Below are 25,703 nucleotides of genomic sequence, written 5' to 3' on the forward strand. Positions count from 1 at the left end.
GCCTATTGATAAGCACAGCAGCATGACTATGTCTGATCTAGGTGACCTGGTGAGTGACACATTTGACCGTCTGGAGTTTTCTTACACAGAGACTGGAGCACAGCAGGTGATGTGGAGAAAGGCTGTGGCACATTCCCCTCTACAGATCTGGTACAAGAGTCTTTGCAACCCAGGCATCTGAGATCCTCTCAAACCTGTGTTATTCTCCTAACTTGTAAAATCCAACTAAGTCCCTTCTAAACATTCCTGGTTACTGTCCAAAGGAATACAGATCATCTATAGGACAGATTTTCTTATTCTTCTTTATAATGTTGCAGATCAAAAGCACCATTCCTGGTTCCAGCTCTGCAGCAAACTGTAGTCATACAACTTGGAAACTCAGAACCTGCACTCAGACCACACATACTCAGTCACAATGAAGTCAATGAACTGCTGGCTTCCCTGCCTCCTACCAGGACAGGCTTTTGTTCCAGTTTTGCTTCAAGAGAAAACAATTAGAATACTTTTTGTATTTTTCATTCTGAGTGCCACCTCCCACTGAGAAAAAAAGCAATTGAGGAACTCCTTTGCCACAGCCTCTGCCAACTTAGCATGCATGTTTCCTACTTCATCTGCTGATGTTAATTTTAGGATATATATTTTTTAAATTTTCTTTTTGTTTTTTTTTTATGAAGTCAGTCTCAGGAAGAGATAGAATCAGCTGTCTCAAATAGAAAAGAGTTTCTGAGAAGTCTTTCTGTTCATCAGTAGCTGTTCTCAGAAAATAAGCCTTACCTGTCCAGTGTGGCATTCTCGTGTCCTCTGAGCTTGTCAATGACGGGTTGAATTCCCAGCATTAGAAACTCATATCGGAGATGCAATCGGAACTCCAAATTGTCCTTAAAAAACGAGGGAAAACCAAGTTATTTGTTTTGAAAAGCTGTCAATCACATTTTAAAAACACTGACTTAAAACTTCAGTTCTTCACTTTTTAATATTCTCTATTCCAATACCAAATTCAGAGGATGAATAATTCCAGTAAAGTAAGTAAAAAAGGAATTAATGCCTTTGCCTCCATTTCACTTAAAAGTACATTTATGTACTATGAATTTTGCATATGCAGTCATAAGGACAGCACACTCCATGTTGTTCCATGAGGAACAGGAGCTACTGGCATTTCCCTGCTAGTCCATTGGAGGTTCCCCTCTTGGTTACAGATTAACAACACTGCAGTCTTCCTCCTATTTTTTTCTGCTTATTTGCCATAAAACCATATACTCTGACAAACCTTCTGACATCTATTCAGTGGGATGTTAGAGGATTCCCAGAGATAGAGACAAATACATTGTCAGATAGCTCTCATGAGCTTGCTGTCTTTTGTGGTTTAACCAAAAAATAATTTAAAAAAAAGCCAATGTCACAAAAGTAACACTTTTAATGTAATAAATTAGTTTAAACTATCCTTCAGTTTCAAAAGGAAGTCTTATTAATAAAAGTAAAACAACTGAGCTTTTTTTCTGAAATGTTTCCCTTTGATATTTTAAAATTAAAATGCTTTGACTTTGGCTTTGAGTCAAAACAACTTAACATTTCAAAACATTTCTAAAGGTAAACTGAAATATTTTCTAAAAAGGCTAGAATAAAAAGGTAAATGCTTTGCAGTTTGTAAAACAAACAAAAAACCCCCCACAACTAAAACAGAAAAAAAAAACCAACCAAAAAACAACCCAAAGTAATCACTTCAGTGTAAGTAGTCTCTCTTATATTGAAGAAGCTCGAAATGAAATAATATGGAAGACATTATAAGACTGATCTTAATTGTTAAGCATTATTTGCCATAAAATATATCCACTCTCTACCACAAGATTTGTGACTTAATCTACTAACTATTTCCAAGGTAAACTAATTTAAACATAACATTTCAGAAAAAATTTCCAGGGCAGTGACTCACCTCACCAGCACCTGCATTCAGAACAGCATTGATAAAGGACATGATGGCTGTTTTGAGGTTTACTTCATCTCGGTATCGCCCCATGCTTCGGTCTAGCTCATTTAACAATGACTGAAACAGAACAGCAAGCTGGGTTAGAGGACATAAGGTGATTTCTTGCAGGATAAATTGCACTTCTGTATACAGGAGAGATAATTGTAAAGAGAAGATGTCTTTTAAGGAATAAAGCCTATGCCTGAACCTTGAAAGATTTATCCTTGTTCCTTCACTTACCACCCTTTACCATGAAGCAGACAATTATCACCTCTTGGTAAGCTCCTTTTAGTGATTTTCAAATAACAGGAATATCCCCTGGGCATACAGCTCCAAAGCTCAAAGTTGAATTACACATCTCCAATGGAAGTGCAGTTAAGCTCCACTTTCAATGTTACAGACACATGGAATGGTTTGGGTTAAAAATGGCCTTTAAAGATCATCTAGTCCTGACCCTCCTGCCATGGGCAGGAACATCTTTCTGCCAGACCTGGGCTTCTCCTCAAAGCTCCATCCAGCCTGGCCTCCAACACTTGCAGGGACGAGGCACCTACAACTTCTCTGGCCAACCTGCTCCAGTGCCTTTTCACCCTCGTCATAAAAAACTCTCTTCCTTTTACCCATTCAATGTCTAGCTTCTTATAGTTTAAACCCTTTAACCCTTGACCTGTCACCACAGGCCCTGGTAAAATGCCTTTCTCCATCTTTCTTATATGCTCTGTTTATTGAAAGGCTGCTGGAAGTTCTCCCTGGAGGCTGCATGTCCCCCTGTTAACCAACCCACAGGGGTGTTCAGCCCAGGAATGCTCTTGGTCTGATTTCTGCATACATACTGATATTTTACCATAATCTTGTGAATATCAGGAGACAAAAGAGAAAAAGACCAGACAAGTAGCATTGGTGGCCTTTGCCTTATTCAGGATTAATTCCACTTGAATATTTACCAAAGAGGTTATATACAGAAACTGATTAGCCATGAAAGCAACTCTTTCAGCTTTCTGCTAATCACCATTAAATTTCTCTTCAGGATCTTCTCTGATCAGTTCATAATTCCAAGGATGATTTTCCTTACTGAAAGAGTAACAAATTCCACTTGAGATCTGTGAGTTCAGCTGTATGAGTCTCACTCCAGCATAAATAATAAATGCCTCACACTCATATATTTGTTTTGGTATCACACTAAAAAAGAATTCTTTTTTAGTCTCCCTAAGAAGTTTTGACCATAAAGGGATAATGAAGACAAAAATAACTTGTTTGTGTTTGGCTCAGCAGACCATCCAAATAACATTTTGAAGCTATGATGCTGAGTAAGGAAGTTCATTTTCCTCTAGTCAGTCTTTTGTCCCTGGTTACTGAAAGTGTTCATTCATAGCAAAATCTTTCCTCTACTAGTCACCATAGGTCTATCTTGTTTCCTGTAGAAAGCCACAGAGATATGTCTCAAGAAACAAGAGGAATATCCTCCTGTACGTTCTTCAGGGGCAAGAATAACCTCCTGGCTTCATGCTTATTTTTGTGCAAAAATATTTTGACCTATCATGCACTGCTACTGACAGCTGTTTTCACATCTGAGCATGGTAAGTTCATTATCAAACAAGCTCGATTTCATAAACTCCTTTCTCTTGCTGTTTCTAAATTTCCCATCTGGAATTTTCAAATTTCCCTACTCCAGGCATTTGAGTTTCAATCTTATCCAACAACTCAGTAACTGTGTTACTACCAAATAATACTTTGCTAGAAATGGGAACGAGTCTTACATAAAAGCACATGAAATGCTCTACTGAGCCAGACTGGTGGTCAGCTAAATCCACCATCCTCTCTCTAACAGTGACAATCTGAAACTATCTGAAAAGTCTTTCAATTCACCAACTACTCAACCTGACAAACAAGTAGAAGTGAAATAAATGAGAGAATTTTATTCTGTTACTTTCAGATTTGACACTGAAATACAAAACACATGTGCCTTCTTAAAATGACTGAATTAGCCATCACTACAGAAGCAGCAAAACCAAGGATGGTTTTGCTGGTTTTCTTCAGAGGCTTTTCATTCCTATCATACTTTCTCACAGACTTGTAGGAGCATGACAGAATCCATGAAGCAGCATGTCAGGTACAGCATCCATACAGGTTGAAGGATGCTAACAAAAGTTTTCTGTCCCCCATTTCAGAACGCTGAACTAGGAGCAGAATGCAATGGGAGGCATATCAAATTCAGGGCAAGAAAACTCAAAACTCTGTGTTGCACTAATCCAAATGAAGAGCAGCACATCTTCATGTAATTGTTCAGCTTGAGAAGGAAACACTGGAAGTTCTTGCTGTTCCTAAAAATCAAGACTCTACACCCACATACTGTGGCCAAACTCCAATATCTCCAACTCTTTGCAAATGGCTGAGGTTCAAATCTTCACTTGAACATTTCCTGTGAAAAAGATTTCACCACACCTCTTGGCAGCTACTTCTGTGGGCCAATTGATCTTATGATTATAAAGGTTTTTCCTAGTATTTAAGCAAAACTTTCCTCACTTAATCCCATTATTCCTCATCACTGACAACCAGTAGGGTTTCATTCAATCTGCAGCAAACCTCAAAAGGCTTTGGCTGAGCCCTAAAGGGAAGAAGGAAATCAAGAGTGAATACAGCCTTTTAATTTGTTCCTTATAAGATCCTCTACTACAATTCCAAATTGATCAGCTTCCTCCTTACAAATTATGGTCTGTACTGACAGTGTTTGATATAAACCAGGCAAGGGGGCTCTGGAAGGAATCCTCCTGGCCTCCACCTTTTCAACTGACAATATCAAACTTTATTCATTCACCTCAAGCTTCAAAATTTCTAGCAGCATTAAGGAGGAAAACAAGAGTTTTCTGCCCAAAGCAGCCCAGTTAATATTTCCACTGTGAAGTGAAACCAGCTTCTTTCAGACAGTACCTAACACCTATGTTCTCTCAAGACTTAAAGGAAAAGTCTTTCTCCACACAGGGATCCACAGCTAGACGAGTGTTTTAAATAGCCAGCTATGCTGGAAGAGCACTGGAACATCCTGATAAACTTTTTAGGCCAACAGAGCATTATGATTGCAATATTAGTTTTGTCTCAAAATAAAATAGCATGTTAAAAAGTATAACGTGATACAATGCCATGACACAGAGAGAAGGAGGGGAAGCAGAAAGCATAAAAATAATCATAAAGGCAACAGCTTAGGGGAGAGAAAGAATGTGCCCCTTTCACAAGGGAAACCAGTCATAAATACAATAATTCAGACATGAATGACTTTAAAATCAGAGACTCTTCTTTCTCAGTTTTCATAGCATTTTATACAACTCCATATTCAGAAGAATAAAAAAAAAAAAAGACAAAGTAATGTTTTTATGATCACACAGTGAGCCAGTGACAGAATTATGCTGAATACATGGAAAAAAATCCCAGCAAGGACAACAAGGGCTCAAACAAGGGCTCATCTTCCTAATTCCACATTTCTGCTCTGAGGATTTACTGTTTGGATTTCAAGTGTTTTCTTTCATCTCTGTTCTTTAAGGGGCAGAGTAGGATTTGTAGACAAAGTAGCATGTTTCAAACAATTGGATGAGGACAGAGTTTTCCAGATTGCCTCAGGAAGGAGATTGAAGGCATGCCCTAATACTATTGTGGTATTTGAGTATAGAAAGATTATTACTCCGAGGAGGACAGTTTTCAAGGAATATCTTAACATTAACTACAGAAGGTTCTATTGGACACTAAAGTGAGAATCATTCCAGGCAGAAGGGCGTTATAAAAGAAGGGTCAATAATTAAAGTAAGCAAAGGGAAAGTTCAGGCAAGAAGATGTGGCAAATGTGAGAAAATAGGAATATTGACTATATCAATTGAGACACAAACAAAGTCTAGAATCTTGTTGCAAGTGCCAAGAAAGGATGATCCTGATACACCTATTAGCACCTTGCATATCAAAGACACAGGGTGAAGTTGCAGAAAAGGCAATTGAGTTAAGACTGAAGCCTCAACAAAAAAGAGTAAGTTCTGGAGAATCTCCCCAGGGCTTTAAAGTGAATCCTGACTGAAGTTAGGGACTGACAATCCTAGTCAGTAGATGAAATGCTGGCAATTTAGAAGGAAATAATATTTTACGTCCATTTCAATTCGGAGTAAAATCTGTTTGTTGGTTTTTTGGGGTTTTTTTGGTAAGGAAATAGTCCTTCATATTCATATAAGTTCTATTTATATTTTCCATTAACTTCATAAAAAATTAAAAAGAGAGAACACATCAGGAAGCAAAGACATCCTTTATGAAGCATTTCAGTACTTTGAATGTACTTAATGTTTGATTAATGGTCTTCAGTTGATATTACTTGGTGCAATTAAGTTAATAGGGACTTAATTGGAACTAAATATAAATGCTGAATTTATAATGCTCAGGAATTTCACTGTCTTTGAATTTTTTCTTGAGATACCCTAGCACAAAACTATAAGTTTGCTATTCAAGAAATATGAGCTATTGCAGGACAGAGTTAATGTAAGTTTCATAAGAACCATACCTTAAGTCACAGCTTTCCTTCTCCACTAATTCACCAGCTGCTGAGTCTTCTGACAACTTTTGGCAGCTATACCAGGTAGCAGAAGTTGTGTTTAGAACACTGACTGGCAATAACTCCTCACATTCAACAAAATGTACCATGTTTTATGTTGCTGTGTTAAATACATGATCTCTACACTCCACCACACTTGTGCACACTGGAAATAACCACTGTTTCCATCTAAAGTTGTCAGCAGCAAGTTATTCAGGAGCTCAAGTTTTAGATAGTTACCAGTAAATCATTCTGAACCTCTCTTCCTTCTTGCAAAAAGGAGTGGAAGCAGAAGCATGTACCCCAAATTACTACTCATCACAATGATATTTCTCTTCAAGAGGAAAAAAAAAATTGTTTTGGGGAAAAGTAGATCCATATTAGTGTTAATTACATTAACGTCCTGATTCCCCAACAGACATAGTGCTGGTCACCACAAGTGACACGAGGGACACCTAGGTTTACTGCTACCTGCAAGAGTTGAAAATAAATCCAAATAGACAGTATACAAAGTGCCAGCTTTCACAGATGAGGAGAAATAAATTGACAGTAAGATGGCTGAATGGGATGACAAATATTTTCAACTACTCTTGTCAGGAAGGTAACTTAAGGAAAAGCAACACTAGCACTGATATTGTCAGAGGTCAGTATCACCTGTAAGTTATTTGTTGGAAATTCCAGTAAAAGTGAGCTCAGTACAATTTCCAGAAAGCCCTGCACTTTTGCTTCACAAGAACTGAGTTGATTTCCAAAATTTGAGATTACTTCCCTCTGATGCATTGTGTCTCTAATTTGGCCATTGTCTTGCAGAGCTAGATATAAAGACTGAGCAGTGCCTTTACAGTTTCCAGCTTTCCTTCCCTCCACCAGTTAGAATCAGTCTGCAAGGATGGACCATACAGGCAAAGGAATAAATTTCTACCCTGAAGAGTTTCTCCTGTTCCTACAGTTTAGTTCACAGTTTTATTACTTTCACAGAAAGAATTCTTGTTTGTGGGTTCTGGCAGATTCCCCACTTGTGGTGGATAGTTTTCAACATAACAGTGTTTAGGTGTGGCTGGTCAAAGTCAAGCTGCCAAGTATAAAGTTTGCTGCAGAGCTCCACAATTTCTGGACGCTTCAATACACTGAACGATGCTGCTAGATGCTCAAGCTGCATGAAACACAGCCCCCAAAGGGTTCTGTTTCACACCTAAAGGATCTCTTCAGATACTTGCAAACTCTGGGTTACAAAGATTACATTCAGGACTAGGATTAAAAGAGGATAGAAAAAGGCTTTCATTGTACACTACATCTTTGAAGCTTACAGGAAAGTTAAAGAACGAGCATTTTCAGCTCATCCTTTTAAAATGGCTTCCCATATTCAAGTTACAGTGGATGCTTTTCCTGACAATAAGCTGCAAGACTATTCTGAGACAGAGGTGCAGGAGTGCAAGAGGCAAAGAGATGGAACTCTCTTAATTTTAAGAGCTGCAGTAGCAGAGAAACTTCCTCTAAAACATAAGAAAGACCATCACCACATTTGTTTCTTCAAGATTTAAAAAATCCCTAGTCTCTCTGTTAGAAGAATAACAGGAGATGGATGAGGAATGTCTTTGGATGAACACTTACCTCTTCAAAATTAAACTCAAGCTATTGCTGAGTATAGCGGAAAATTCCATTTCAGTCTCTAAACACAAGTATTGGTAACTGCAAACAAGAACACATTCCTTCTGCTAAACTATTCTGGGGATTGGGTGGAGCTTCTTTTTTTTTTTTTTTTTTTTTTTTGTTTTTTTTGTTTTACTTGAGAAATAAAAGACAGTATCCATTTATTTTTCATTTTTTCCTGAATGGAAAAGTTTTTTGACAAGCACAGCATTTAGGCAAAGTACTTTTCATGAATGTAAGAGACTGGTAAGCACCTGCAAATTATTCCACCAGATTCCTCAAAAGCTACCACATTTTACCCAGCAGTGACTTACCTCAGTTATTCAGTAACTTTTAAATCAACAGAGAGAGAGAGAGAACACCCAACTAGGGTTAACACAGCATCTGTCCCATATGGGCTTATTAAGCAGAGCCAATTGGTCCAGTAAGGGCAAGTTAACACGGGACCACAAGTGTGGTCAGGCTTATGAGTTACTGCTTTTTCTAGAGCAGCTCAAGTTATCCCCACCTGTCTCCCAGGTATAAAAGAATGTCATATTAATTCAGGAAGGTTTCTTTATTTCAGCTAATTACTAGAGAACAAACTGAATTTAATTTTTTTCCTTCTCCTCCATAGGCAGTACCCAATAACCTCCACATCATAGCTCATGTACATGGCTTACTTCCTGCACCTGCACCACTCATTCCTATCCTCCTCCTGTACTAAAGAATTGTGACACATTCTTATGACTGCAGCTGTAATCTCTTCACCTTCCAAGTTTTACTGTAATTATGATTTTCTCTATTGAAGTAGCCTTGAGAGCTTCCAACTGAGGCTGAAAGCCCCCCACTTCTGGAGCCATCCATCATATGTGTCACACTTGCATACCGAAGACACACATCAAGTCTGAATGAACAAGCAATGCAAATGAGGCAGTGCACATCAAGGGATGGACCTGACAATGCCAAATATAGGTTAATACCAAATCAAGATCTCCTGCATCCCTGTCCCAGGTCTGAGTCACAGTCAGTGAATCCCATAGTATCTTTGGTTCTAACACAAACATTCATTGGCAGCTACTGTCCACCAGCACAGACTGTTTCCCCATTTACTATTTTATTAGCCTAAAACCCATTAGCTGAGAGGAGGTAAGAGATAACGACTGTCAAGCACAGGGATCCCATCCCTGTTGGCACAACACCACACTAATGATTTCTTCTAAGGAAGAACAGTAAACGGGTTAGATTATCCCAAAGTTAAGGAGTCACAGCTTCAGACGCCACAACAGATTCTCCACTATCTTTTTGTAAAGGTGCTCAGTTCACTGGGAGGAGGAACGTTATAGTAGCAGCCAGCAGTTTCCACAATAAAAACCTGTCACTGACCTACTTCAAGGTCTCTGAGAATGCATTTCCCTTCTGTGGTCTGAATGGGAGTTATCCGAGCCAACAATTGCTAAGTGATGACGATTCACAAGTTGATTGCTAAGTGGCAAGTGAAGTGCCTCCACTATACATAATTTATTTCTTCATCTCCACTATTTAATCCGCAATTCTTTTATTATTAAATTAAGGATTTAAGATCAGAGCAGAGTGTCCTGAAATTCTGTGGCTTCAGCTTCTAGGACAGAACAAATCATTACCATCCCAGAAATGCCATCAAGCTAGAGTATGAGCAGATAATCAGCTTTCATTTAGGAAAGTGAACCTCCATTTTCAAGCAAAATATATGGAATTTTAAGTTAGCATTAATGACAAGCAATATGTCTTGAAATAGAAGTATAAATATAAGTATACACGTATAGTAATAACCTATTTGAGGAATTTCCCTTCCTAAAACAAAATGATAAATATTGCCTTTTTACCACTTAGCAAGTTTGCAATATATACACTCAAAAATCACTTCCGGCAGAGATTCTTCATTCTGGGTATTTCTGTGAAAGCACCCTCCTTTTACCTGGAATCTTGTCCTTTCTGCAGCATAGACTTGGTAGTGAAGCATGGCTTGCAGGACTTTTTTGTGACCATCTGGTACCAAGCAGACAGCCCCAAGGATCTCCAGCACAGCAATCTTGGTCTTAATGTTCTCAGTCCGTAAGCTCTGGGATATGATGTTGATACTTTCAGGATGGGCCAGGACATGAGCCCGTCCTTGGGAGTTGTTCATCAGTGCCTTGATACACCCTATAACGGATGTGTGGATGCGACTCTCCGAGGTCTCATAGTCCATGCTCTTCAGGAAGTTCAGCAAACAGCTCAGGCCATCCAGCTCAATAAACCTAGTCACAAACCTAAAAAGAGAAAAAAACCAAAAAACAAAAAACAAGTAGGAAAAACAAGGAAAGCAGACCAAAGTCACTTTATTCAAAAGACACCATATTATTCAACCCCAGATCTTTAAAAGCTGGCTAGTTTTCAGCCTAAATTCACAGAACAATTCCCAGGTATTTAAGAAAAACAAAGCAAACAAACCAAGAGAGAAAACATTCCAGCTAATAATGGTGTGTTACATAGTTTCAGGGTAATTATATGCTATCATCTTACACTTCTGTTTGGTCTCTGTGTTCTTTGTTGCAGTTACCACCAAACACTGCTGTGGTTCACCTCAACAGCTGCTGCCTTTTCAAGGCTGAAGGGATTCTTTTGAATTGTTCCATCTTACATACGTGCTAATACACCCAACACACAGACTTGTCACCACACTTTTAGTTATGAGTTCAGATTACCTTGAAAAACCATTTTTAGGCTTAGCTCTAACTTTCAGCCAATGCTGCTTATAGGTTTCACCTCCAGGATTTGGGCACACTGACAAAGGGGAACTCATTCCCACTCTGTCCATCAGCCATACTGCCTTCACACTCCAATCCCATGACATATGTGTAGGAACATGTTGTATTTAAAAGGGGCATGTTCTTCTGTAAATGGTAATGCTCCTCTGCTTTTGTTGAAAACCAGGGTTAAAAAATCCAGATGGGTAACTTCAGACCATGCAAACTGCCCTTTAGACAAATCACTGGAAAAGGATAGAATTAGATAAGTTACTTCAAACCAATCATTCTAGCAATGTTTTGCTTGAAGTTCCTAGGATTAAAAATGGGGATTCAAAGACATGGAAAGGGTTGCAAATAATTTCCTTAGACTGCACCATTTGCTTCCTCTAACATGTTGCTCAGGTAGGTACATTTTTTGGAATGTCTGAATGCAAAACCATGTGCATCACACTTGAATTTTCAGTCTATAGAAATGTACACCAGCCATGATTTGTCCATGGCCACACTTCGAACAGCATAATATAGAAAGACACTTCACGCAATTGAAAAGGTTGCTAACAATTGCCAACTGTGTAACAAATTAAAAGTACCAAAATTCTGTGTCATTGCACTTTTACCCAGTCCCACTTCTTCCCTAATGTACCATCTTTCTTTTTCTCTCCATGAGATGCTGTTACTTATAATCAGTAATAATGGAAGCACCATACTGAAAGAGCAAATTTCACTGGTCTCCGTTCATATCCCGGTACCAATAAGAGAAACCCAAGCCATACTTACATTTCTCTGGATAACATGGATTCAGTATAGTCTTTTGATGGTTACACTCCACACCACAAAGGAATTTTCAGAGCCTACCTGAAAGTTACACTCACTATGCTGATAGATTTGTCAACTTTCAGTTTATGTGAGCCAGCAATTTGACCAAAAATATGGAAAAGCCTGGTGCCTTCAACAAAGTTTCAGTCTGATGTTTGGCTTTTGTTCAAAACTGAATTTCAAAGTGATTGTCAGAGTAAGGGCACACACAGGAACATGTGCACACCAAAAATGAAAACATGGTTTAACTGAATCCTGCTAAGACAACCAGCCAAGTTTGCAAGGTCTGACTTCACATTCTCTGGATGCATCATTTTGTCTACCCTACCAAATCATAGGAGCAAAAGACCCTCTCCTTCCACACCCAAGAGCAGCATCGACATTGTGCACCAGGAAGTCAGCCAAAGCAGTTTGTTATTCAAATTGATTACAGAAAGATTCAGATTTAGTTAAGTTTCTGCAATGCATTTGCTACTAGCTTGACAAAGAAGACTGAAACAAGTGCATTCATCGCTAGAAGAGTTGCTGCAAAGGATTTATTTGGAAAAAAAATAAGCAAAACTCAGCATGTTACTGAACAACAATGCAAAAGAATTCTGATCAATTCCCTGGGCCTATAAAGAGTGGAGTTACTGTTGTCTCTACTATGGAGGGGCTACTTTAAATTGTCCTCCTTACCTTCAAAGTTCCATTCTATACTTTATCTGTTCCCTCTGTCTTTTGGGGGTTGGGGGTGAGACACAATTTTTTCCCCTGTTTTTTTAACTTCCAGGGCTGAGGGAAGACTTAAGATGAATGTTTCTGAAGTTACAGAGCAATACTGATGGAAACATCCTAAGAAGTAGCAGAGCAAAAGGTCTCCTAAATGCACTTTGGGATAGAACACACGATCTTATGACAAGACAAGCAAGGCACTACAATTTTCATGTATTTTTGCCTGCCCTGATGACCATGTGAAAAAAATGGTAAATGCATAAAAGTCACATTGTCCCAATAAAGTACAAACTCTCACTAAATTCACTGGCAGCGCAATTTTTCTAGGACTGTTAGGATGAGGTCATTGCAAAAAGAAGGCATGCGCTGGAAAGCGGTGTGTGTGACAAAACTTGATTAATGACATAATTTAAAACAATGTTGGGACTTTCCTGTACTATTCCTAGCCCAGAGAGCAAACAGTGAGTCGTCTTACTCAACAGCAAGAAAGTACCCTTCTATTTCAGCTGCAATCAGAAGCAGGAATCAAATTATGATGTTCATCTTCCTTTTTCCAAACACTTAGTCCCTAATTCTCCAGAAAAGGCAGAAACCATGCAGGGGAAGGTAAAGAAATGGCAAAAGCAGTTCCTGGCCCAACAGATACTCTCAGAGGATTTGTTTGGTGTGGGGAGGTGTGTGAGTAAATATCTGTAGGAGGTAGAAAAAGAAGTGGGAGTTTAGCTGACAGCCAGAGAGCCACAATCCTCACACTGTTGGTGTTTGTGCATCTGTCTGCCTCTATGCAGGTATCTGTGTGTATGTGCAAAAGCAAAGTCAACTCATACAAGTAAAGAACCTTCTTGCACACAGTACACAGCACGTGTAACTAACTCCTGTCCTACCCAACCTCTGTGCTGCAAAGTAAGGTCTGGTTCTAGACCGGGAAGTGTAAAGTTAAACATATACGCCAACGCATTCTGGCTAACACATTCAAATACTGAAATGTAAATAAAGCAGAGTGTATTTTAATAGGTGCTAAACAAGCAAATTAAAGCATAACCTCACCTCAGACTCTCACTTGACCAGTTTAGCACACTTTAAAAGGCAGGGCACCTCTTTGCCTTTCAAGTTTTAGAGAGCGTTGATCAGAATGAGTTAGCTAGCTCTAATAATAAACCTTTCATCCAAATACAGATGTGGTGGCCAAAGAGGAACCGACCCAGTGATGGATTCCAAGTGTTGGGGGTACAGCTTCCCTGTAAGACCTGATCCAGCTCAGGAAAGACAAAAAGATCATATGCTGTGGGTGTCCAGAGAGCAGGATGTTCCCACCCTGTTAACAGGCAAAGCTACACTTCCCTGCAGCATTAGTTTTTGAACCGAGGGCACACATAATCCTGATAACTACTGAACTGCCAAAAAATTCAGCATCATGGATTTTCTTTGCTGGTTGCATAAATGATCCTCTTCATTATGCACCTGGATGCAGTACTGCTAAATCAAACAAAAAATAGCAGGAGGTAAATCTGAATAAAACAAAAGGAAAAATGCAGACAGTAAAAGGAATGAGTGATGACTCAGACTAAAGAAGGTATTTTTCAAGGACTCCAAAAAGCAATTTTTTTCCCAGTTCCTTTTAAGTTTTTGCTTTTGCTGCACTTCTGAACCTCCATTTTGGGGCACTAAAATACCAAACGAAAGCTCTTCTCCCACTGCTTCTGTCCAACAGTTTGTCATCACAATTGTTTATAGTTCTGAGTTTTTACAAATCTGAGAGAAAATGTGTTTCTTTACAAGATGCAGATGTAGCATTTGTGTTCTCTGTGGCTGTGATCATTCCCCTGCACTAAGACACAACCTGGATTTATTATTTTTCGGCAGCTCCTAGATACCAAACAAGGTGCATGTGCTCAAAGGGGACCACAAACTGCCCCAGGGATACTCCTATCCCATTTTCTACAAAGAGGATAGGAACTTGAGTTTGGATAGGTCTGCTTTATTTTTAACTGTTAGAACTGGTGGGTTGGACTAGAGACAGAGCTTACTAATTACTCTGCATTATCTACTAGAAGACACACAGTTTACAATAAAATAAAACAGAGAGCCAAATGCATGTATTTTTCTTCTTTTGATCCCTCTGGATCAGAGAATTCAAGCAGAGGAGCCTATTGGTAAGCTGTCAGAGCCCACGTGCAACCTGCTATCACAAAGGGATTCCAGACAGTTCATCCTGTGTGAATTTAGGTCTCTATTTTCTTCAGAGGCCTGATGAATAGAAGTGGCAAAGAAAACAGGATTTGATATCCAAATTAAACTAGAAAGACCAGTATTTTGAAGGCTGAGGTATCATACTGCTTATGAGAGGGATTTGGTGGAGCTGAGGGCCTCTCTACTGCAACCTTTCCATCAAGAAGAAATTGGCTTGTTGATCAGGCACTGGCATGCAGCCCATTTGGCAGCTAACAAATTGAGACGCTGGAAATTAGTTGAGACACAGGACTTAACTCAAAATTTGGCTTGGTTTAACTGTTGTTTTTTTTTTTTTTTTAAAGCCCCACAACCATCGCCAGCAATTGTGAAGACTTTATAGGGCAGCCTATAGATGCTTCTACTGATGCTTGTGCTTGTTAGGGTTATTACAAACAGATGAAGCAACAGGCTGCTATCAAAGGGATCCAGCAGATGCAATACAGGTTGGAGAAGAAAAATCTTGCAAGGCTTTGAACAAAAAGAATTTGCTCAAAAGCTCATTGCTCGCTCTTCTTCTCTATTGCTTTGTCCTCAACAAGGAGTTTGGGCTGTCTATTCAAAATGACACCGCAGAACAACCAATAGGGCCACCAAAGTGTTTCAGCTGGACAAAGCAAAGAGGCCTTGCTGCTGTGGCTACATTCAATGAAAGCTGTCACCTTCACAGAGCAATCGTCAAACCAGCTCCACCTTAATGTAACAGTTTTGCTATATCAAGTCCCAGCTGCACAGGACTTTGGTTTAAAAGCCTGGAGAGAGTTGGAAGCTTGACAGGTGCCTCAGCTTCCATTTTAACAGAGTCCAGCTGCATTTTACTGTGTTCTCTGCTTTAGGACAGTGACAGACAGCATCAAACAGTCACTCTTGACTTAGGTCACAGTATAGGCTACAACTTCTCTGCTTCCATGTTAAAAGCATTCACTCTACTGACATGTAAAATTACCAAAGCCTGATAAATCTTTATGCTTGAAGAGCACCAGAATATGATTTTGTGCTCTCTTAAAGCCCATCAAACCAGGAAATAAACAGGAGGTAAAAACTAGAGAAGCTGCATGCAGTCAATTTTTTAAAGATTATGAAAGGGAGAAGCACAATCAGCACTTAGCTCTGCAAGAAGTCCCAAAAAAATCTTCACTTCAAGTCAAAGTAACTGCAATGAAAATTCTTTGAGATTAGTTTCTGGATTGCTTTTATTTATTTATTTCACTTGCTTGGTTAGGATCCCCCCCCCAAAAGAGAACTGTATTTGGTTAGGCATTACTGAAGCTCTCTGAAACTATGACTTCAGCATGGTGTGGGTACAAAAGTATTTGGCCAATATAAAAATAATTCAGAATTTTTTTGATTGAGTGTTTCCTGAAATCATATCAACAAAAGTTATTGTTTCTCCCCACTGCTCTTCCAAGTGTTAAATTGAGAAGGTTTCTATGCTAGTTAGTTTGCTATTGTTCAGAGCTTTGTTCCCAGAAAAAGATGACCTTACCTTCAAAGACAGTACACAATAAAGTCTCTTTACATTTTTCTGTGCCACAGTTACAACACAGAATGAACGGGAAGAATGCCAAACCAGGTGATGTCAGATGGATTACCTGCTTTGTACTAAACAGTTCACATTACTAAAGATAAGGGGAAGCTTAAATTCAAAGTTCAGAGTAGAGGCTGAGACTTTGCCCAAAGTGAATCAAATTACATGAGATGAGGGGGCTGTGAAGACTAAAATCTGATCTTCATAGTAATCCCATGTGTTTGCAAATATCTGCCACAGATTTTTCACAGTAGACTTTGTCTTTTATTTTCCTGAAACTACATGTTTCAGCATTAGTGTGAAATTAGTTAGCCTGCCAACTAAGCAGGCCCAGACCAGGGACTGTAGGGCTCTCTGAGGATTGTCTGAAACCTCAGAGAGGCTTGTGTGAGGTGGGACAATGAGGTTTCTGTCCTTGCCACTGCTGGCGGTGTCACATGTGACCGTGTGGAGGCAGCGAATCGCGATGAAAGGCAAACAGCATTACCTCATGGGCTGCGTCCGCAGAGCTGTCTTCAAGTCTTCAACTATTTTATTTTTCATTTCTGTTTCTTCTTCATCGAAAGCATACAGAGTCTGCATCTGGTCACAAAAGAAGGTGGCAATTAGGAAAGCCTGAGCTGCGTGGAAGCTAAGAGACAGGCCAGGAATTATGAAAAACAACTATCCCATCAACACATGCAGAGGTGCCTGCTGACCTCTCACCAGGAAAGCAGTGCCTCAGCTACAAAACTGAATCCAGATGAGGCTGCTCATGTGGACTGGCAGCAGCATATCACTTCGCCACACTGGCTAAACTAGGGTTCTCAGATTACCCCCCAAAAATCACATTTGCCAGTATGCCCGCAGAAAACTGTACCTAATTTGGAACAGCAATCTGCTGTGGTGATCTATGGATGTGTGAGGCAAAGTTTGTAGGGAGAGGCAATATCTTTTATTAGAGTGACATGACTGGAGGGATTTGGGGTGGAGGGGAAAAAAAAAACCCAAACCAGACTTATGTGTCAGGTTTCAAAGCATAAAATCTTCTTCAAGTGACTAGAAAGCCTGCAAGTACCCTGAATTACATTTTCTGTACATACAAGTTTGACTTTTCCTCCCCATGCAAAGTATATCACCTGTTTTAAGATGCTGGTGTTACCTATACACTTTGTCCTTATTAATTAGGAACACTTACTGGAAAAAGCTGGAGCATCATAAAAATCTCTATCCCTTTTTTTTTAACAAGTAAACTGAAATACATGAAGCCTAGATCTCCCCCCTCCATATGCAGCTTGCAAATACAAGAGCTTGCAGTCAGCTGGAACTGAAGTTGCTGTGGGAGAGTGTAAATTAAGGTGAGAGACAATGAGTAGAATACACACAAAAAATTATGGTTCTCAAAGTCAGACAAAGCCCTCAAAAAAGTGGTATATCAGTGGAAAATTAGGGTTCCAGACCTACACTCAGCACCACTGCAACCTTGTTATGTGAAGCAAGACTCTGCAGTGCCCTTTACATACATCACTCAGGCTCACAAGTCCCATGTGTGTCTTTTGAAGAAGTCAAGACTTAATGCTGGAAATTTTTAGCCTATAGCTATGTCTTCTTAGTTGCTCAAGCTGTAAAAGGAGAGGATAAATGACTCTCTTTTTGGCAGGATTTCTTGTGGATATCACTCAGTGGTATCTGGAAAGCAGCTCTGAACCCCTTCTCAAATGAATAACCCAATTAAACTAGTATCATCTATCAGGGATCTGATATTGTACCTCTCTGTGGTGGAATCTGAGGAGCTACAATTATGGCTCACCACAGCAAAATATTTCAGTCTTTATTTTACTGTTTAGCAAGCACCAAAGAAAACCTTTGTCTCACCAGAACCTCCTTTAACCTTCTCCATCCTCTCCACCATCCCAACACCTCACTTCCCCTGGAAGGGCTCCCACTGCTCAGTTTTGCAAGTCATGTGATGCCAGCACGTGTGTCGGATCCTGAGGGTGGTCACTTGGCTGCACGCCGTTGCTGTCTTATGCTGAACAGCTGGCACGGGGAGATGTGTTTAACTCTAGGGCTCCTCTCTGATCCATGCTAAAGTCAAATTCACTCAGTCACAGAGCAAGCTATTTCCTGCCCTAATGGAATGACAGAGCGCTACTGATGGAAAATGAGCTGATGATGTTTTATCTTTTGCCAGCATCCCCCGACAGCCAGAAACATAAATTGAAATTCTTAAGCCAAGCCGTATATGATCCCCCCTCTTCGAAAAATAAACAGAAATCCTGAACAGGCATTATGGATGGCAAAGTCCTCAGGTGCGATTTGGGGTTTGATTTGTATTTTCTTGGGTGACAGCCCATCTGGTCATCTTTCCTTTGGCCCATAAATGCTCCTTTGAAAAGTTCCCGTTCCTCCAATGGCTTAATTTCTCCTCTGAGCCATTTTGGGGGAAAGCAAATGGATGGTAGGAAGGCACTCAACAGTACTTCGTTCAGAGCGAAAAAGGCCCATTTCCAAATGAAACAAATACAAATAATCCTGCCTTTACAACAGAGGATGATTATGGAAAACCCCTTTTTTAAAGCTGCAGGCAGCCAAGAGCCCTTCATTTCTCACTCTTGTGAATGGCCAGGAATTCAAATCCTCATGCCCTCACTAAAAAGACTGGGTTTGCCTTGTGAAATGGCTTTCTCAGCAAGAGTTATAAAAAATATAACTGTTCCTGGGAGACAGAGGGGAGGAAATTGTCATTATTTGAGTTTGGATTTCATTCATGTGGTTGACTTATGAATTGCTTTCCTGAAGAACAAACTGCACTCAAGGACTAATGTCTGCTGGGCTCAGGAGGCAGATAGCTACCATCAGTTAACCAGAATACTAGGAAGGGGAAGAAAAGAGCGCCAGGTCCTTTTCTGGTGCCTAAAAGATAGTGTATACATAGGGCCCTTTTTATAAGCATATTTAGTATATTTGAAATTTTCCAGAGCAAGTGTATCACCTCGGAAAGTATAGCATCTATTTACTTGATTTGCCAGTTAAAAAAATTCAAGAATTTGTGAAAGCAATAATTTGTGTGGAATTTTATATGTAAAACTTCAGGTAGTATAGGAAATTATTTTGAAATTTTGGCTCCACATAAAATGAAATATTTTAGTTTTTTTAAAAGCATAGATTTTTCCCACATCTTACCATAATGGCTAATCATTCCCCAAAACTACCAGGAAGGAAAATACATGATGACAGTATGTGGGGGAAAGAGAGAGAGAGAGAGAGGAAAAGAAAGAAAAGGCATAACCAGCATCAACAACACACTTTATAACAGACCCAACTTTACTTCATAGCCTCAACACGTGTGAAATGAAAAAGGTAAGAAACAAAAAGAATGAAGAGCAAAAAAGCAACCTGGATGTTCTGACTTCTCATTATAGTCAGTTGAAATTCAAGGTGCACCACACATCTCTAACTACATTAAGGCTGAACTAATAGAATAAATTATTATTAGAATAAATTTATTTGAAAAAATTATAAATAATAAACTATGAGTAGATGTAATTTTAAAAAATCCTGAACTTCTATGCAAGTTTAAAGTAACATATATGTTATCCAACTTAGAGAAGAAAGTTATCATCCACCTGCTAAATTCTCCTGAAAGACATATATATTTTTAACTTCCTGTGAAGCTGCTCTGCCTTATATAAATGGTTTCTGAGTCAAGGAAAAGGTCCTGGTTACAGCTGTATTTATTAATCTTGACCCATCTCACAATCTTGACTGAGCCACCTCTCCAGAAAAGCTGGATTTTCAACTACTGCTCACCTGAAAGTCTCTCTGTGAAAATGCATCCACAGCCAAGATCATAAAAGCAACACAATGCTGTCAGAATTTTTCCACCCCAGGAAAGTGCATGCTTTGTGTTTATTTGTGCTACCAAATAGTGTCAGGGGCAAGGAGAGCAGGAGGAGCACAGGGACATTTCTTTACATGTTATAATAACAGGGCAGCTGCTCTATTTTTAAGAAAATAAACTTCTGTGTTTTGATGACTCAGCAGATGACAATAACATTGATAATGGAAACAATCTTCTATTGTGGGCATGCACCCTGTCCCACTCCCTAGTATCATTTATAGCACATAGAGATCAGGGGACTAGACAAATTTGGAGGCTTCGCTTTCTAAATTAAACATGATTAGCAGCTGTCCCTTTGTCTTAATGACTGGTCCAGAAGACAGTGTACCAATGTTCTACTGCCTTCCAGTCAGACTACCTGGAGTCTGGGACAGGGCCTCCACATGCTGTGAATCGCACACTAGTAAAGAGATAGAGTTTTAGACATTTGCTCTTGTGAGAGTTTGGTTTAAAATACGTAAAAATCTGAGAAGTCATAGCAACAGAAACAATTATGGGAAGAGAACTGTGCATAAAATGCACGTTTTTTTGAACTGGATCAGGAATCTGTGACCTAAAGTGCTTCCTAACATAGTGGTCTAAGGTTACAAGTAGGGAACGTCAAACATGTCAGGAATCACCACATTGCTCTCAAACATAATCTGTGAAGGGCAGATACAGCAGGGCTTCTGAGAAAGTGATCCCTGAGCACAGGAGCCCTGGCCCGCTGAAATCCACAGAAAGATACCTAATGATATCAGCACAAAAAAGGTGCCATTTCCACTCATTCAGGGAGTAGGAGGAACATACTTGCCAAGCTAGTATATATTAAAAAAGGACTTCATAATTAAACAAAAGGACATAAAAAAGGATGTGAAAGATAAATATGAAAAGATTATTATATGACGAATCCACAGGAGATACAAAGATAAAATTTCATTAAAAGCAGGATTTAAGGCATTTTAAACTAACACTTCTGTGATTATTACTACCACTTCAACTCCAATATTTCTTGCAACATTTCCAATTGAAATATTGTAATACCTGATAGTGCCCAAGAGACACAAACTGAAATACACTAGAAATTGTCAGGAAGCAACATGAAACACGTTTTTCTTTCACAGCTTCAAAGTCAACTCCACTTGGAAGCAGTTTTAAAAAAAAATATTTAAAAAACCCACCACTAAATTTAGAACTGAAATTATACGGGACCCAAAAATAACTGTTTGAAAGTTAGAAATCTCAGAGGTCTAAATAATAATGAACAGAACATGTCTTTTAAACATGTCTTGGAGCTGGTTCTTAGCTGGATTACTCCAGTTTTCCGCTGATACAATTTCAGCAAAATCAAGTCAACTGGGTTTCACCTGCTGAAAAATGAAGGAACCAAATGGTAAATCAGAAGCAGGGGTTTTAACTCCAGTGTGTCTTCTCAACACCTCGAGCACAAGAGTGAATCACGAGTCTTGAAACCAAATAAAAGGTTATCAATCATTCAGGCATTGGCATCCAGGCATGCAAACAACATTACCAGGGCTGGTGTTTATTGGTGCTCTTAAAACACGTTTAAAATTAGAAACATGGGCCAAAATATAGTCTCATTTCATGGAGCTGTTCCAGATTTGCAGCAGTGGTGTATACATATTCACTCCAAGTTTACATCAAGATCATTTAAAGACTAACCCAAAAGTCACTGAAATCAATGGAAAAACTTCAGTAGATTCAAGAGGCCTTGGATCAAATCCTACCAGAAGTATTTGGCTCAGTAACACTGCAAGGTTTCATACTAATTTTTTTCCCCTTAATGGCCCTAGTAGAGTAAATTTGTTCAGTCAGGAAATCAAAGCAGAGTGTCATGCCAGTCACTAAAGCTCAATGTCTTTTCTAAAAATAAGTCCAAATTCTTTCTATTCCCTTACTCTGCCCCATGAAAATACAGCATGAAGGAAGGCGATAGTTTCGTTTGTTCACAACTCTCAGTAGAAAGCAGCTTTTCTTTTATCCTCTTAAGTGAGTTATTATAGCTTGCAAATCTTAGGTTGTTTTACTCGGCAAGACGTATTTTACCATGAGAAGTACATAATTACTGCCATATTTAGCATACATTAAGACATTCGTTTTATGAAATGATTTTGTAGCTCATAAACACAATGCAAAAGGCGCAGAGAAGACTTCTGGAATCTAAAATAAAAGCATAAGTAAACAAGCAAGGTGTACTACCTAAGATGCTAGGAACAGAACTCTATCATCATTTTTGCACAACCATCAACTACAGCTGAGTAGACACTGTACACGAGTAATTGGAGGAAAAATTTGACTACAAATTCAGTAAAAGAATCAAATTTAAAAATGTAAAATCTACCAAATCAAAGGAGATCAGTGAACACTATATGCAGATGCTCTGATTCTGCTGGTGACCAGCTTTATTGCTGTTTCAGAGGAAGAGACACAGTATACAACAAATGAACAGGGACAATTAAAAAAGGTTTTCCGCAAATACCTTCTTGGCTTGTATCTTACGGCTAAGGTGTTACAGCTTTATGCGCTTTTATTTATGTGCTCTTATATTACTGGATGTTATCTCATATAAACAACTACCTTTTCTTTAATTCTTCTATTAAACTAAGAACCCAAGTGTTATTTTGTAGATTGGTTACAAATCAACTTGAAATCATACAACAAAATAAAACTTCGCCTAGTTTTTAAACAGTTGCTTTTTGCTGATTCATCAAATATTCTCTTCAATTTTCATTTCAGACTCTAATTTGATTGCCTTCAGTGCTAAGTGTTGTAGAAATAAAAAAAGAAAATGCTTATAGTGCTTTCTAATATAGTGCTTTCTAATGCTAGAGCAGGGCTCTTTCTTAATCCTCACACTCTTCTTTTGGAAGCCCTATTTTAAATCAGTTATGCCTTTGGGCTAACATTCTTTCCCTTTGAGGACTTCTTCCTAAAGAAACACATCTCTGTGGTAGGAAATCTTCCCTGTTTAGCAGGAGAGGTAACTTACTGCTGCCATGGAATTGATGCGGTCAATGTAGTAGTCTGGCCAGCTGGTAGCAAGCTTGTTAGGATCTTCTTGTTCCTGAAACAGAAAGTTAGGAAAGGTTACACAAGATGACTTTACAGAATGAAAGCCACTCAAGAACCACCTGGGATTCTTCATTGCTGTGCTCTTTATTGTGTTATCTCCCCTGTATTTTTGCACAAAGCACATGGACGTGTGGCATTTATTACAAACATTTCTGAAAGTGTAAAGTCAGCACTGTCACCATGGTATGCCAGATAAAAAGAATCCCTTTCAGCTCAGATTATTGAACACAGAATAATAAAGTTTGATGGAGATAGTTATCTTTGGCATCTAAGCAGCAAACCTCAGTCCCTTAAACATACTGTGTTTCCAAGTAGAAGAACAACCCATTTACAGATAGCAGGTTTATATTTTGTATCTTTATACTGACAGATCTTATAAATTATTTGGTCTCTCTACCACTATAGTGAAGGTGGAATTCACCAACAAAGGGGTTTAACAACTGCTATGGAGAGGAAAAAAAAAAAAGGAACCTGAAAAGAAGATAAAGACTGCATCATTCTGATATGATAGACCAAAACAGGTTCAGCCTGGACATTAGGAAGCATTGCTTTACCAAGAGGTTGTTCAGACACTGGAAAAGGCACCTTAGAGAGGTGGCTGATGCCCCAGGACTGTTGATTATTTAAGAAGCATTTGGACAATGTCTTTAACAACTTGCTTTAATATGATCAGTCCTGAACTGGTCAGGCAGTTGTAGTAGGTGACTTGTCCATCCCTGCAACTGAAAAATATTCTGTTCTATCCTGTCCTAATCCTACCATATCATGTAAAGTCAAGCAAAATCTCAGAACATCCAAAGGAGCACAAAAGCATCCCCTCAGTTACAGCAGGAGAAGTATTAATCCTTATCTCCTTACCTCCCATGTAATCTACCTGAAATCGTCTTCAGTAGGCTAATCTCAATCAACCTTCTAAAAGAAGACCTACACTAACTCAGGAACCAATTCTTTTTTGTTCCTTGACTGCTCAAAGGAAATTAGATTTCCTTCTAATGAATATATTTATTTCTACATAGGTGTAAGTCACTCTTAACATGAGGATTGCTTTCCAAGATCCTCATCTCTCATAATAAACCAAGAATAACTAATACTAACATTCCTAGCATATGGTAAGAGATTGAACCACTTGCCTCATCCTAAGAATGACCAAAGGTGTATGAATACTGTGGATCTTGCCAATCTTTTCTGTGTATGAAAGCTTACACTAGAAAAGCTACCCTGGAAGATACACACAACAAAATTAAAAGTGTAGGTCTATCAGAGTACCTCAGCTATTCCACCATTATTTGGTTTAGAGATGAGAAATAGCTCTAACACAGTTTTTGAGCCATATTCAGAAAACACCTTGGTATCTGACAATTTCCTGCTAGGGTACATACAAACACACAACAACAATTCTGCACAACTCAAAATCTTCATATTTTGAATTAAAAACAAAGTCATGACTGAGATTTGGATCTTCCTCTCTCTTCCTTCCACTGGATTTTCAACATGTAAACTGAAGAAGCATCTCCATTCATGACACTGACAAAACAGCTTTGTCCTCATCTAGAGGAGGATTGCAGTGCAGACACATCTCAGGTCAGTGTCAGGTCACACAGTACAGGTCACAAGTCTTTATTAATCCCTTGCACCCAGCTGAACAGCTAAGAAGAGCAGAAGAATTAAACAAAGCATCACACAGACGAATATCACTGTACCAAAAAGTATGAAAGGCTGGCAAAGCGACAAGAGATATCAACTATATCAACAAATGCTATGCACACACCACATACCATCTCATGATAACAGATAGTGCAATTAATAACAAGGTGATGTTTCTCACATTAATTGAGAAGTTATGCTGATTTTCTTTACTTCCCTTTCCTGGCCACAATAAGCAGGAATCAGACAGACCCATATCTATGTTAAATGTCTATGTCTAGAGCATTACAGAAATATGCAACTCCCTACCAACAGCCAGTTGGAATGGCCACACCTCATGTTTTTGGTAGACTGCCTTTTGCTGCCCTTTTCTGTGCAGAATAATATCTAGTGGCAGCCACAACCCTGACAACACAACAGTTTCACATTTGGCAGACCTTAACCTACCTTGCAAAAATCAATATGTGACCTTGACAATGGAAAAGTAAATTAAAACATACAAAAGATAAATCCAGCATTATTTTTACATGATAATCTTATCACCCTCAAGGAGAACAACAGGAATAGGGAGCTTATCTAGAAGTGTGAAGTAAGGTCATTCTGCAGGGAACCCGGCTGAGCCACCCATCTGAAGTGCAGCAAGTGCTCATGTGACCTTCTGAAATGTTTCTCTATAGAGAATTATAACAGTCCTAGTGACAACTATAATAGTTTGCAGAGAACACCTGACAAGAACACTGTTAGAACAGTCAATACATGTATTCTCTATATTTCTCCTGCCTCCATTCTGAATTCCAAATAAAGAAACACACATAAATTAAGGAATGCCTGAACTCATCCTTTATATTCCAAAATAAGCTACAATACTTTTTGTCCTTAAGATTCTTTAGGGG

The 25,703-nt window shown here is 39.0% G+C and overlaps 1 protein-coding gene across 1 annotated transcript in view; it reads right to left on the minus strand.

The window, feature by feature from the left end:
• DAAM2 (dishevelled associated activator of morphogenesis 2) overlaps positions 1–25,703 on the minus strand; it is a 175,860-nt gene that overhangs the window by 54,577 nt on the left and 95,580 nt on the right. The window contains 5 exon segments of the mRNA XM_030946526.1: positions 775–878; positions 1,931–2,041; positions 10,111–10,444; positions 16,699–16,793; positions 23,084–23,158. Coding sequence (XP_030802386.1) covers positions 775–878; positions 1,931–2,041; positions 10,111–10,444; positions 16,699–16,793; positions 23,084–23,158 — 719 coding nt within the window.

The sequence above is a fragment of the Camarhynchus parvulus genome, chromosome 3 (genome assembly GCF_901933205.1).
Source record: "Camarhynchus parvulus chromosome 3, STF_HiC, whole genome shotgun sequence".
Classification (NCBI taxonomy): Eukaryota; Metazoa; Chordata; class Aves; order Passeriformes; family Thraupidae; genus Camarhynchus; species Camarhynchus parvulus.